General features: G+C 45.0%; 1 protein-coding gene across 2 annotated transcripts in view; it reads right to left on the bottom strand.

Annotated features, from left to right (window-relative positions):
* Positions 1-361: 361 nt before the first annotated feature.
* Parn (poly(A)-specific ribonuclease) overlaps positions 362-15,195 on the bottom strand; it is a 112,833-nt gene continuing 97,999 nt past the window's right edge. For both annotated transcript variants that reach the window (XM_028778338.1, XM_028778339.1), the window contains exons 23-24: positions 5,113-5,306; positions 362-1,284 (exon numbers count right to left, since the gene is read on the bottom strand). In XM_028778338.1, the coding sequence (XP_028634171.1) occupies positions 1,232-1,284; positions 5,113-5,306 (247 nt within the window). In that variant the 3' untranslated portion in view covers positions 362-1,231. The remainder of the gene's footprint in view (positions 1,285-5,112; positions 5,307-15,195) is intronic.

Below are 15,195 nucleotides of genomic sequence, written 5' to 3'. Positions count from 1 at the left end.
ATTTCAATAAAAACCAAACCAAACCCAACCAAAGGTAGTCTCAGGCTCTAATCTCTAACCTTGAAGTCTAAAGATTTGGTGGAGCCAATGGCCCTGGCTTGTTCCCTCCATGTTCCCAGTTTCCACTTCTGTTGGGCTTACAAACTGAGTCGGGGCAACTGAAGCCTTAAAGAGGCTGGGCACCTCTTTCTACCACATCTGTTGTCACAAGATCCTGGGGGACAGGAAAGGGTTAGGAGCTTTGTGAGTGAGGAAAGGTGTTTCACACATGGAGGTATGTAACTCCATGACAGGAGCTTGAGGCAAGAACCAGCAGGAGGGATGTGCATCAATCACACCAAAGAAAAAGTTAAAGGCGGGGTTCTAGAAAATTTTCTTTAATTTCATCTTTTTGAAATTATTTTTTCATTCTTATTTTCATGATACAAAAGCTTTACACGTCCAGAAGTGTCTACTGTGGAGTGCCCCGCAGGAGCAGGTGATCCTTTGCCACTGAAACCTGTCTGAATGAGGGCTTGATGCATGCTGTAGACCTGACACACACACACACACACACACACACACACACACACACACACACACACCATGTATCCAGATACAGATACACAAAGACATATGGTAAAGAAAGGAAAAGCTGCTACACCGTGAACACAGCATTGTGCATAGGAACAGAAGAGCCAGCTTCTCACCCACACATCACCACACCCCATGAAAGACAAGTATCTAAGGGAAACTAACTTGAAATAACAAGCTCTCAAAGCCTGGGCATCTGTTGAGATGATGCTGAGTTAGCACAGGAAGGTCCCCATTGAAAAGACAAGCCTGTGTGCTGTTTCTAGGCAGCAGTAGGAGGATGGCGAGGCACATTTCAGGTAGGAGAAGCTCAGCAGAAATCTGCCTAGAACACCCCAGAGGTTAGCACTCCTGGCATAGTTCACAGCTGACTTCCTCCCAGGGTAGACTTGCCAACATTCACCAGGGCAGGCAGGTTTTCCAGGAGCAGGAAGTAATTAGTAACACACACACTTGCAGTAGCCCTCAACCATGACATGTGCCGAAGGTCAGTTTAGATTAAAAGGGATGATAGATACAGCCAAAAAAGTAAAAAGTAGCTTTTGCAGGAAATAAACTGGTTCCAAAACTCTCCTATGCCATATTAAGTGTCTACAGTATGGCTTCCAAGCAGGTAGGCTAGGCTGTCTCGCAGCACCTTCGGCATGCTCCATCTCTGCTACCACGTGTCCGGGACTTCAAAGAGCACAGGAGGGCTATCTGAGACACTTCCTGTGGGTAAAGGAGAAGCAGATTAAGGACATGGACAGTTACTAGATACAACAATACACTGTTGACTAGCACCACCAGCACCCTGTGTACAACTTCTGTACACAGGTAGGTTCTGGACTTGGAGACAGACCCAGCACATGAAGGGAAAACAGGAATCTTCTCGGAGGAAGCACACCACCTGACCTGCTTTGGCTGCCTCAGTTTGCTCACAGACAATGTAAGTGAATAGATCAGCTCAGGAATTTTTGAATGCTTGTTTCTCTCCACCTCCACCCCCAAAAGGAGAGGTTAATTAACATTCCTCATCAGCTCAGGAACTTTGGAAAGGTCATGGGACACTTATTGGATGGGAGAGGCTGACTAACATTCCTCAGACCACAGGGGAGGGAACTCACCTGCGGGTGGGGAAGGCCCAGAGCATGTAGACACATTCTGCAGGACAGACCAACCCTTGCCACCTACAGACAAGGGAGGTCCCTGCCACCTCATTCCCTAAAGACCAATCAGTTTAAAAGTCACACTGTTCTGCCGATCACCTTGTGTCTAATGGCTGCTGCCCTAAAAACTATAAAAATTGGCCAAACTGGGTGCCCAGGGTCACTGCCTCTCCTTCGGGTGCAGATGACTCCAACACGTTGGAACAATAAATTCCTCTTGCTTTTTACATTGATTCACGATTCACGTGGTTCACTCGGGGTCTCCAGTAAGCTAAGGCTCCCCAGGGTCTTACATAAGCACTCCTTGGATCTCTCCTCCTGTGTATACAACATTCTCTGCTGCCAACCAAGCTGGGCATTTAATTCACATACTTCACAAAAGCCCACCAGGCAGACACCATTGTCCTCATGAACAGACATAGAGAGGTGAGGGACCTAAAGCTACCAAGGGCCTGAGGAGAGCTTAGAGCAAGCACCAAGCTCTTTGCTACAGCAGCAACAGCCTGAGTTTCCATGAGAGGCTGTACTTCTGCCATTTGTACAGCAGTGGTGGGGTGGCAGGGGCAACACAGCTGGATAAGTACTGAAGCACCTTGACTAGACTGGCTTGAGAGTAGACTGAGCGGAGAAAAAGCATGCTCATAATAGAAAAAGCATCCAGGCCTGCCACTGAGGTAGACAGAGAAACAGGCAGAGCAAAGGCTCTGAAACAGATTCAAAACCCTGGCAACAGCCTAAATGTCCTTAAACTAAGAAATGGGTCAGTAGAATATATCCTCACAGTGGAGGAACACACAAAGGAATACCCAGCAATACACAAAGGCTTAATGTAAATTACACAGACCTCTATTGTACTGTATCAGGCTAATCTGGAGGAACCCACAGCTTCCTGCTGTGTAGGTCCAAGGACAAGACAATTTAGGAAGGCAGATTGCAGAAACAGACAGCAAACCAGCTGCCAGTACTGGGGGGTCTGGAAAGTAGCATGAAAGAATTTTCTGGAATGACAAAATTGTTCTGTCTGGTTCACTATAGTTCTTATATGACTTCAAATATATGCAAACATATCAAACTTTACATCTAAAACTGACTATTTTTATTGGGCACAAATAGTCTTAAAAACTAATCACAAAAATGTTTTATTTATATGGGCTATGATAGCGGCTCAGTAGTTAAGAGTGCCTGTGGCTCTTGAAAACCTGAAATCAGCCGGGCAGTGGCAGTGCACGCCTTTAATCCTAGCACTTGGGAGTCAGAGGCAGGCGGATTTCTGAGTTCAAGGCCAGTCTGGTCTACAGAGTGAGTTCCAGGACAGCCAGGGCTATACAGAGAAACCCTGTCTCAAAAAACCAAAAAAAAAAAAAAAAAACCAACAACAACAAAAACCTGAAATCAGTTCCCAACATCCATGTCAGGCAGCTCACAAATACCTGCAATTCAGCTCCAGGGAATTTGACACTCTCTTATAACCTAAGGCATACACACACACACACACACACACACACACACACACACACACACTAAAACACACTAAAACACACTAAAACACATAAAAGAAATCCAACAAAACTGTACTAACCTAAGGGCTTAAACTTGAAAACTGCAGCAGTGTTAAAACTTTGGCAAACCTTGGGGCTTAGAACCAGCATGTAAGCTCAGACGTGCTGTGTTCTAAAGCAGAAGAGTCTTGCTCAGTGTCTGCAGGACAAGAGGTGACCATAAGCAGGCTGTCTCTTCCTTTGGCTACCTCTGCAGACACTGTTCTGCTAGGGGTCTGCTAGCTAATGGCTGGCCCAACAACATTCTGAGAATGGTCAGGTCCCCACCATGGCCCTGAGATTTCCTGGAGTGAAGCTAAAATTGGGGTCTCACTGGCCTCCTAAAACAATACACACAGCTAAAGCAAGCATATTATGAAAATCACCATTTCATTCATCTTGACTTGGGAAAACAACTCACTCGTGCTTCCTGAAGGCCACTGAACCCAGTGGAAGTGGCATGCCAGTCTTTCTTTACCATCAAGGGCAATGTGCCTTAAACCACCCTGAGGGAGGCGGGGGAGGGTAGAGGGTATGGGAGAGAGGAAGGGAGGACTACCAAGCACCCCTGTCACTATGCACATAAAGAACACTCCATCATCTGCTGCTCCCTCCCTCCTTTCTATGGGACAGGGTTTGGTGCAGCCCCACCGGCCTCTTGCCCGGCTACACTTGCTGAGCTGGGGAGCACATCACAGATTGGTAAGTAAGCTCCATGGGAACTGATCACTGAGTTGAGTGGCTGCACCATGTGCCTTCTCTCTGATTTACAACAGCTGCAGGAATTTTCCTTTGTGAAGAATGTTCCAAGTCCTGGGCAGTTTGGACAAATCTCCACTGCAAAGCAGAGCCGTGCAGGGGCTTTGGAGCTGGGTGGTCTGATGCATATGAGCTCTGGGCTCAGACTGCTCAAGAGCAAACTCCATAAACCCGTTTCTTCTCTTTCACTATACACCAGCAGCCTCACTGCATGTTTATGAAGTCTGGCAAAATCCAAAGTGGGTTCTAAGGGCAGATGCCTCCTGACACAGCAGGTCACAACAGAAACCCAACAAAACGTTATTTCTCCTGCTACTTAAGACACTTTTGTTACATGTGAACGCACTTGATATTTAACTCCTAGTATATCTAGAATGGCAAAAGGTTTTGGTAAGCATTTGGCACCATTTTAAGTAGTACCTGTGGAGGTCTCTTTGTGAGAGGTATTAAGGCTCCTTTCATAATGGCTCTCTGTGTCATGTTATCAAGGTGTTCTGTGATTATTTCAGGCAGCCTCAGTGTTTAGGACATGTGCTTAGATTTACACAGAAGCAACTCCTTGTGTTAAATTTCAGCAACACTCTGGCTTTTTATAGAATCAGGGCTTCTTCTAGCATCTCCAATTAAAATGTATCACTCCTTGTGTCTTAAAGCCTCATGTCTGAATACTCAACCCTCAGCTTGTGGTGCTACTTAGTAGGCTGTGGGGCCTTTAAGGTGGAATCTGGCTATTGGAATCAGGTCTTTGAGGGTTAAACCCACCCCCCTGGTTCTGGTCTGGATCGGCTCCTCCACTTCCTATCTGCTAACGCCAGGTACCCCTTGCTCTAGCCACACAGACAGAGAAGTATCTATGCCATCATGCTCAAACCCCTCAGAAACCATGAGCCCAAACCAACCTTTCTTCCCTTAAGCTGTTTGCCAAGTAATCTATCACAGCAATGAAAGAGCTTTTCCCACACTATTCCTCAGTACATCAGGCCCCATGGGTACCACATGGAGGCTGCCTTTGTATGAAGTCCCGCAATCATTTTGCTCCCCAAGTATGAGGCTCCTGAGGCCTGAAGTAGTCCATGATCAGAGTCAGTACCAACCTGCCAAGGAAAGCTCCTTCTTCATTCTTTTTAACTTCTTGGCCTTTATCCTTCCCTCTGGGAGGGAGTCTGCACAGGAATCTTTGTGTTCAAGCTCAGAGTCAGAGATCTCCTCTGATTCTCTGTCCTCCAAGCCAGCTTCCCCTCGGTCGGGACTCAGAGTTCTCTTTCCAACCATGCCAGTTGCTGTGGAGCTGAAGGGACAAGGAGGGGCTGCATGAGTGGAGCTGGGAGCAGGAAGACACCTCAGTGATCAAAGAGCCTGACAACACCTCACTGGTGGGCAGCCTCTGAGGTGGCGACCCACAGTTCACCAGGGACAAACTGGTCAGAGGCTGGCTCCACCAGAGAGTAACGCACCTTCAGGGCTGCTGACGGAGGCACAGCAGGACGGGACACAGTTGACCCCGCTGCTCTTGCCCAGCTCAGGACCAGAAAAGCTACTTTGTAATTCACTTCTCTTCCAAAGCGGTGAGCTGTTAAGTTCATAATGAAACCTGCCTTTGTTTTTAAGTATTTACAGGATTTGATATATTGAATCAAACAGATTATAGGTCTGAGTTTTTCTTAAGAAAACAGATTTCTGGAAATGAAACTTGATGAAGAGTAGTCCATGTGGCTAACGAGTCCTATCCCCTAAAAATGGGTCTTGAAAATAGGGTTTTCCCCTAAATGATGGAAAGCATTAAAAACCAAAGACAAACCCCCCCAAATCCAAAGCATTCTACTTAAAAGTCAAGCCTTCAAGCAGAGTGAGCAGGGAGAAAAGGGAGCTGACATCATTCCTATTAGCTACAGACAAGTCAAAACTCTGGCTGGCCAATTCTGTTCCCCCAGGATCCTCCCATCTCTGCACTTGACAGCCGTGAGACAGGCCACCTACAGCACTGGCCTCCTGCTTCACTTCTGCTACACGGAGGGCTTTGTTCTGTTTTTATTTTGTAGCATTCTGCCAGGGAGATGGGGGTACCTAACAAAACAATGTATATGCATGGCTCAAGCCAAGGGTCCTGCTTCTGGGAGTTCAGAAGATAAACCTCCAACAATGCAAAACATGCCTGTGTGTCATTCATTACCATGCCATCTGTAACTGCAGAATACAACAACGCAACTGAATGCTCAAGCATAGGAAACTGAATGAAAACACTATAAAACATAACATCTAAACAATGTGTAGAGAGTGTCCAGAAAAGACTGAAAATAAAGGAAGAACCAGCAATGTCTATGCAGTGGTTTCCAGTAACAGAAACACAGGGTGTAGAGAGTACATGACGGCTCTCCTCATTCTATGTGCTGTGGCAGAGAGCTAGAGAGCCCGAGCAGTCAGCAGCGGTTGAGTGCCCTGCTGTCATGCAGATGAGCACACACTGCAGGGAGGCCAAGGGCTTGGAGATGCCAGGGGAGAAAGCTCACTGTGTGAGCAGGGCATTGGAGGTAGGTACACAGGAGAATCCCACAGGCTCCAGGTGCCCTATGCCACAAACAAAAAACGACCCTGGTTCAGTTCACAGAACCCACACCTGACAGACAGTTCACATCTGCCTCTAAGTCCTGCTGCAGGGAATCCAAGGCCTTTGAACTCTCTCTCTTTCACACACACACTAAAAATCTTTAAACATAGTACCACACGCAAGTGACCATATGTCAATACATGAGCCTGTAAGGCCATTTAATACTCAAACCCCACAGAAGTGGGGAAAAGAAAGGAAGGAAGAAAAGAGAGGAGAATATGTATTTAAACATGATTCAGAAATACATTATCAGCCTAATAACACAAGAAAAAAGCAATCTTGTCCATGTGCCAATGTGTATCTGTGGGAATGTCCTCTCTAGGCTCCAGCTTGGAGACAGCCCAGGCTTTCTCAGTCAGTACCCTCGCCCTTGCTCATCCAGTACCCCTGGATTCCCACTGTTCTCTCAGGAGATGCCTGCAAATGCCCTGCTGTCCTACCCAAGAAGCCTGTTGGCTTTCCACCCACGGCTGCCGTTGTGGGCACACACGACGCTGCCTCGGACAGCAGGGTCCAGTTGGCTACTCCCATCCTTTTTACTTTTCTCCAGCCTCTGTCTCTTTACAGATTGGAAATGTGAGCAAAGTACTCCCAGCTCAAGGCTGGTTTTGGTTCTCTACTACAAACCTGAACAGAAGCCACCTGTCTGCCTCCAGGATCACCTCTTCTCATCTTCTCCTTCCGTGGCTCAGGTGCAGGCTTACCTATGCATCCCACCAAACACCATGTCCACTGCCTAAGGACATTCTGCACTCCTATGTCAATGTTCCTGTTCTTGCAACGTCCGGGCTCCCTTGACCCTTCCTGCTCAAACAGCACAGCCACAGGCTCTGCTTCATGCCCATACACTCACTCCATGCCACACGCTGGGGCTGGCTTTCTTACATGACATTCTTTTTACTTAGACTAAACAGAAACTGGGAACAGAAAAAGCACCTATTAGCAGAGAAACTGCTAAACACATGGGGGTGTCCTTACTGTGAGGCACACTTGAGCACTCACAAGTGAGGAGGTACTGATACATTCAAGGAGTGGACCAAAAAATGTTCCAAGCAGATAGTGCCCTCATGTAACAGTGTAGAAACTTCATTTTGCCATTTATAGAAAACTCTAGAAGAGATAAAGCCAAACATACGAAGAAAACAGTTCCCAAGGGATGATGGGGGTAGGGGAGGCAGGACTGCTGGAACTTGGGGCTGCCCTGAGTTATACAGTGAGTCCAACAACAGCCTGGGTAATACACAGAAACTCTGTCTAAAAACCAACAAAGACAAGGACTTTCTGCATACCAATTCAATATAGTACTTGAAGTCTTAGCTACAGCAGTAAGAAGGTCAAGGGAAGAACTGTCTCAAGATCCAGCTATACCACTCTTGGGCATATACCAAAAGGACGCTTTATTCTACCACAAGGACACTTGCTCAATATGTTCATTGCTCCCTCTATTCACAGTGCCAGAAACTGGAAACAACCTCGATGTCCCTCAACAGACGATGGGTAATGAAAATGTAGTACATCTACACAGTGGAGTTTTACTTAGCCATTAAAAAATGACATCATGAACTTTTCAGGCAAATAGACGAAACTAATCATCCTGAGTGAGGCGTCCCAGACAACTATGGTATGTATTGGCTTACATGTGCATGTTAGTTGTAAGGAAGGACAACGATAACCAAGCTACACTCTGCAGAACCTCAGGGGATAGAGTAAGGGACAAGAGCAGCAGTTCTCAACCTGTGCGTCATGAACATTTACATTATGACGCATAACAGTAGCAAAATTACAGCTATGAAGTAGCAATGGAAATAATTTATGGTGTGGGGTCACCACAACATGATGAACTGTGTTAAAGCATCACAGCAGTAGGAAGGGTGAGAACCACTGGACTAGACATTTCTCTGATCCCACTAGGGATCAGACATTTCTCGTTAGAAAAATGAAATAAAACAGATATGGATGGAGGGAGGGGTGGCTGGAATGGGAGGAGAGAGAGAAGAGAAACAGGAGAAGGAATGTGGATACAGACAGCTAAAATTAAGGAGCATTGGTAATAAAAAAACACAACACAGTGAAAGCTTCCTAAAATATATGGATATACAAAGGTGACCAAATAATAAGCTAGATAGGGCCCCAACTGGACATCTATTGTCCCAAATGAAGCTTCCAGTACCAGGAATGAGTTACATCTAATTGAGTTGTTGGTCAGAAGGTCTCATGGGAACCCTAAAACAACCAAGCTGTTGCCAAGACAGTAAGTTGCTTCCCACAAACTGACAGCAAGGCTCCATTGCTGAAGACAGCTCCTGCACAACTCATTAAACATGGAGAAGGCGGGCTGGTGAGATGGCTCAGTGGTTAAGAGCACTGACTGCTCTGCCAGAAGACCTGAGTTCAATTCCCAGCAACCACATGGATGCCCTCTTCTGGTGTGTCTGAAGACAGCGACAGTATACTCATATACATGAAGTAAATAAATAAATCTTAAAAAAAAAGATAAACACGGAGAAGGCAAGCTTGTGCCTACATATAACACAGCCTTCACCCCACAGCTGTAGGGTGCCTTTGATACAGGAAGGTACTCTGTAAGCTACCAAAGGAGGAACATAAACACCCACCAACCACAAACCCTTTCATCTATAACAGTGTGCTGTCTTCAAAAAATGCTAGTGTGATGGTATTTATAGGTAATTACAAGGTAACCAACCAATGCCTAATTTGACTTAAAACCAACTTCACAAAATGGAATCCACACCTGATACTGCTTGAGTAACCTAGAACCTGAAACTAGATAGCCCAGAGATCTAGGGTGAAACCTTGCTGAGATTTTTACAATTTGTTCCTGAATGTAAAACCTGATTGTGTTTTCACTCGTGAGAATAAGTCACTGCTGGTGGCAGATTGTGAAGTGAAGTGATTGCAAGGAGTAAGGCTCAGGTTCAGGCCCTGGTTCTGGCAGATTTCATGTGGGTTCCAGTGTGAACTGGTTGAGACCATGCTCTGAAAACTTCCTGAGTCTGCAGGCCTTTGAACTAGCAATGTGCAAGCACATATTCACACTGCAATTCACACTGTACCTTTTCCTCATCTCCCAAGTGATTTTTTTCATGATGTGGAATAACATACACATCCCTAAAATTCCAGGAAGGAACTCCTGCATGGAAACAGCACTGGAAATGAGCTGACCACACATATGCACTTCTCTCTGGGCCCTGCCCTGTTTCCTACCTGTGTCTTCACTTAGCTCAGTCTGCACTGTCTCCATCACTGCAGACAGAGGGAGTCCAGATGGTAGGTGCTGCAGGGTAGTTACAGGTGTCACTCAGTTTACACTATGTTCCCATGGCATATGCTGCCTTGAATAAGAACCCTCAACCTAAGAACCGCTTCTCAATTGCAAAGCTGACTGAACAACTGAGGTACACCCATCCCCCAGCCTGGAGGACTCATCCCTTTTCGATGCTTTGTCGTTCTTCTGCCTCCTCAGCCTATAGAGCTTGTGCTGTTACTCTGTGTCTGTCTGTCTGTCTGTCTGTCTGTCTGTCTCTCTCTCTCTGTTTATGTGGTGGTTTAAATATGCTCAGCTCATAGGAGTAGCACTATTAGGAAGCATGGCCTTGTTGGAGGCAGTGTGTCATTGTGGGGTGGTGGGCTTTGAGACCCTCCTCCTAGCTGTCTGGGAGCTGTCTTCTTCTGGCTGCCTTCAGATCAATATGTAGAACTCTCAGCTCCTCCAGCAGCATGTCTGCCTGCATGCTGCCATGCTTCCCACCATGATGATAACAGACTGAACCTCTGAACCTGTAAGCCAGCCCCAACTAAATGTTGTCCTTTATAAGAGTTGGTTTAGGGCCGGGCAGTGGTGCACACGTCTTTAATCCCAGCACTTGGGAGGCAGAGGCAGGAGGATTTCTGAGTTCCAGGACAGCCTGGTCTACAGAGTGAGTTCCAGGACAGCCAGGGCTATACAGAGAAACCCTGTCTCGAAAAACAAACAAACAAACAAACAAAAAAGAGTTGGTTTAGGGGCCTGAAGAGATGGCTCAGCATTTAAGAGCACTGGCTGCTCTTCCAGAGTTTCTGAGTTCAATTCCCAGCAACCACATGGTGGCTCATAACCATCTGTAATGGGATCTGATGCCCTCTTCTGGTGTGTCTGAAGACAGTAACAGTGTACCCATATAAATAAATCTTTTTTGGGGGGGAGATATGCTTTGGTCATGCTACCTCTTCACAGCAATGGAAACCCTAAGAATAATACTCTCACAACTCTCTCACACTCTCATACTCCCTCCCTCCATCTCTCTGTTTCTGTCTCTCTGTCTCTCTCTTTCTCTCTGTCTCCCCCTTCTCCCCCATTAAGTTCTAAGTACCTAGTACAGGGACTAGAAAGCTAGTCTTCTGCTACTTTCCTGAGTGGATGGAACAAATAAGTGGAAGCTCTCCCCCAAAAGGAAGAAGGCAAGCTTGGAGAAAAACATGTGATAGCATATAGTTTATATTAATTAAAAAAGATAAATGTGTAACCTAGTAAGAGGCAGTTAAGGGAATGAACAAGAAATGAGGAGTGTCCCATTGTTCAGAGAATGAAATAAACTACAAAAGTGTGGGTAAATGGGAGCTAATATGCTCTTTTGTTGCATTCACAGACTCAATAGAGCCATATCCCACCAGCATGACTGTTAATGAGTTTGGAGTAAGATCTGAGTAGGAGGAGCTGGTGATGGACAGCTTCACTTTGTTCAAGAGCTAACAAACTAACACGTCTCCTCCCCATTTGCCTCTCTCTTCTCCTTATGTGTGTGCGTGTGTGTATACCAATGTTTATGTGTGAAGGCAAGAAGAGATCAAGTATACTGTTCATCACTCTTTGCCTTCTTTCCTTGACAGAACGATTGAGATTGTATCAGAAAGTCTTTGATCTAAGATGACTGATGGAGGCACATGGTGCACACATACACACATGCACACATACACACAGATAAATACGGGAATTTAAGGAGGCTGCATGGTATATGGTCAGTCTACAACCATAGATTATATTTCTATACAAAAGCAGAAAACAACTTGAAAACACGAATGTAGGAAATAATTCCATACATAATATCATAAAAACACAAAACTTAAATATTAAATTATTAAGTATTAAAAATATAAAATCCAGAGTGTTGCTCCGTGTCAGATTCTGTGTTGCACATGTCTCCCACCCTGCTCTGCAATGATGCCCTAGAGGGAAGTTAGCACCATGGGTCTGCAAAGGCAGAGCCCAAGCGGCTCCCTGAGGCTGTCAGTCAAGCCTGTTCCTGCCAAGGTGGGTGCAAGGTCGGAAAAGGTTGTGAGAAAGCATCAATTAGACAAAAAGCGAAAATGAAAGGGAAGAGGGGAGCGAAGGGCAAACAGGCTGAAGTGGCTGAGCAGCAAACTACAGATCTGCCTGCAGAAAATGGAGAGCCGGAAAACCAGAGCCTAGCCTCCAAAGAAGAGGAAAAAGCCAAGTCCAACTAAGCATCTATCATGTCTGTCAGTGGTCCCTGCCTCCCTTCTTGTACAATCCAGAGGGATATTTTAATTAACTATTTTGTAAATGAGAGTTTTTTAGTAGCTCTAGAAACATTTTTACAAGGTGAGGGAATCCTACCTCATCCCATTTTTTAAAGTGTAAATGTTTTTTTTAAGAGGTTAAATCATTTGTTCGTTGTTTATTTTTTGGTACAACCAGAAAATAGCAGGATACTGAATGAGGAGAGGGAATGTCTTGGGGGGTCACCATAACATTCCATAGAGGGGGCTAGTTTTATATCCTACAATAAAATGCATACTAAACAGCAATTTGGAGTGTCAGTTGTGCATTGGTGTCTGGAATATTTTCAGTTATATCTGGTCCCATGTTTCTAGTAGAAGCAATTCCTAAGGAAACCACTCCTTGGTCCTTGCCCTGTCAGAACTGTGATGTCTGTGGTCATGGCAGTCCATTTTCCTAACAGTCGTAATAATGTGCTGTGAAAGATGGAAATTTTGAGTGTGTTCTGTGTGTGGCATAAAATTGTGAGTCTGTGGAACTGAAGATTATGAGCATTTGGTTGTGAGAGATCTTAGGGAAACTTGTTAAGGTTGAGGCTGGAACATCACTGGAATAAGTTCAAAGAAAAACAATAGGTAGCTCTGCATCTGCGTACATGAACACAATGTGAGTCTTCAGTGTTTGGGTACGTGTGTTAAGAATTAAAATGTCTGTGTACTCTGTTCCTCAACCAATAAAATCTCAGTCAGTTATAAAAGAGTCATATATGTATATGCAAAACTGAAAAATATCTAGAAGTCAACTGTACAATTTGAAAATATCAGTGAAGCTTGTTTAAAGGAAGAGACAAAGGAAGACAAACTCCTTGTTTGAAGAAAAAAACAAAGTTAGAATCTGGGTGTTAGCCAATGCCAGGACACAGATGCAGCAGAGACTAGGGGGTTATCTTTCACAAAGGTCAGTTCACTGAGTCATGAAGAGTTTAGTGATTTGCTTTGTTTTGGGATTCTATTTTAATTTTTATTTGCATATATGAGTATATATCTGCTTGCCTGTAGGTGCATACAATGCCCACAAAGGCCAGAAGATAGCATCAGAGCCCCTGGAGCTAGAAGTACAAGTGTCTGTGAGCTACCATGTGGATGCTGGGAACTGAACATGGTTCCTTTGCACAAGCAAGTGTCTCCATTCCTTTGTTTTGTACTTTTCTTAGACAAATGTCATTAGAACAACAACCAGGCACACCTATGGGAAACACTAGACCTTAGCCTCCACGGATTATTCATTCTGACCACCATGACAAAATGTCTAAGAAATGTTGAGAGCTTTTGGTGCAGCTTCTAGGAATCTGGCATTTGTCACTGGGCTCGGACAAGGAAGTAGGCTCAGATAGGAACATTAGAAACAGACACCACAGGGCTTTGTTTACTACTTTGCTGAATTACTACCTTGTGGGATCCTTTTGCTCACTACTCTGCCTGGTTACTTCCTTGTGGGATCTCCTTGTTTACTACTTCACTTGATTACTTTGTCTGTGATCTAAGAACCGACCATGTGCTTTGTGTACCTAGACTGATACAAAAGCAGACTGGAGAGAAATAGCGCTGCTTCAGCTCAGTACTGGCTGCAGTCATGTTATATAATTTTGTCTGTTTTTCTTTTTCAGTCCTCACTCTCTCTCTTGAGACCCTGTTGACTGAGCTGGCTTGGTCAAAGAAAAGCAATTTAAAAGGCAGAAAGATCAAGTTTGGCTCATAGTATCAGGAGTTTCAGCTGCTGGCTGCCTGACCCCCTGGTTTTGGATTCAAGGTGGCACAGTACAAACAGCAGAGACACTTGGTGGAGTAAGGCTGCTCAGCTCATGGTGGCCCAAAGCAGAGGGAAGAGACAGTGTCCAGAGTCTCCTTGAAGGGTATTTTCCCTATGACCCACTCCCTCTAAGCAGGGCCCATGTGTGAAGCATCAGCCTTCTCCCAGCAGCAGCAGGAGAGCAACATTTAAAACAAGAGCTCTTGGAAAGCATTTAAGATCTTCCACATTTCATGAGATAAGCAAAAATTCATTTGAAATGGATCATGACCCAAACAGAAAAGCACAAACCACAAACCCTCCTGAAGACAACAAGAACAAAATCATAACTGCCTTAGGGTAAGCAAACATTTTTTAAGAAAAAAAAAAAAGAGAGAGAAAAAAAATCTAATAACCATTAAAAAAAAAAAGCCATAAGCAGCATATCATCATGGCAGCAGTCAATTTTCTGTTGTGATAACACACCAGGACCAGGACAACTGACAGAAGAAGTGTTTACTTAGGTTTATGGATCCAAAGGGATCAAATTCTACTACCATCTTAGGGGTAAGGAAATGGAGGTTCAGTGAGCTGACCAGCAACAGAATGAGAGGCTAGGATCAGAGCTGTTCCCATCAGCATCTTGTCTCTTCCTTTCCCCGGGTGCCAAGTACCTTCTTCTGCCTCCTTCCAGATCCCAGGTAGATACCATGCTGGGTGCTCACACATGGGGAAGCATGGCAGCAGCTTGCTGGGGCAGCAAGCTGAGAGCGTACATCTTAAACCTCAAGCACAAAGCAGAAAGCAAACTGCTTCATGGTACAAGTCTTTGAAAGTTCCAAGCCTTCCCAAGTAACATATTTCCTCCAGCAAGGCCACACCTTCTAAGAACCCCTTCCCCAAGACAGCACCACTAAATGGGAACCAAACTCTCAAATGGCAGAGCCTATGAGTGGCACTGTCATTCAAACTACCACAAAACTTTAAAATATCTGCTCAGTAAGAGATACCACTAAAAATTGAATAAGCAAACCAATCACAAATTGTAAGTGTTCAGTGCCTATTTCTGATCCAGAATACTTAGAAGAACTACAAACCAACAGAAGGAAACAGCCAACAGAGTTTGGGGGTTGGAAGTACGACACTTCATAAACCTCTAAATGAGGACACTTGATGGCCAACAAGTACATTAAAAAGACAGCCAAGAACTCAGCACAGAGTCGACTAGAATCCTAGCAATGAAAAAATAAAACGTAGGCCACTGCA

Source organism: Grammomys surdaster, unplaced genomic scaffold (genome assembly GCF_004785775.1).
Source record: "Grammomys surdaster isolate TR1022 unplaced genomic scaffold, NIH_TR_1.0 334, whole genome shotgun sequence".
NCBI lineage: Eukaryota > Metazoa > Chordata > Mammalia > Rodentia > Muridae > Grammomys > Grammomys surdaster.
This window is presented reverse-complemented; position numbering and strand designations above follow the sequence as displayed.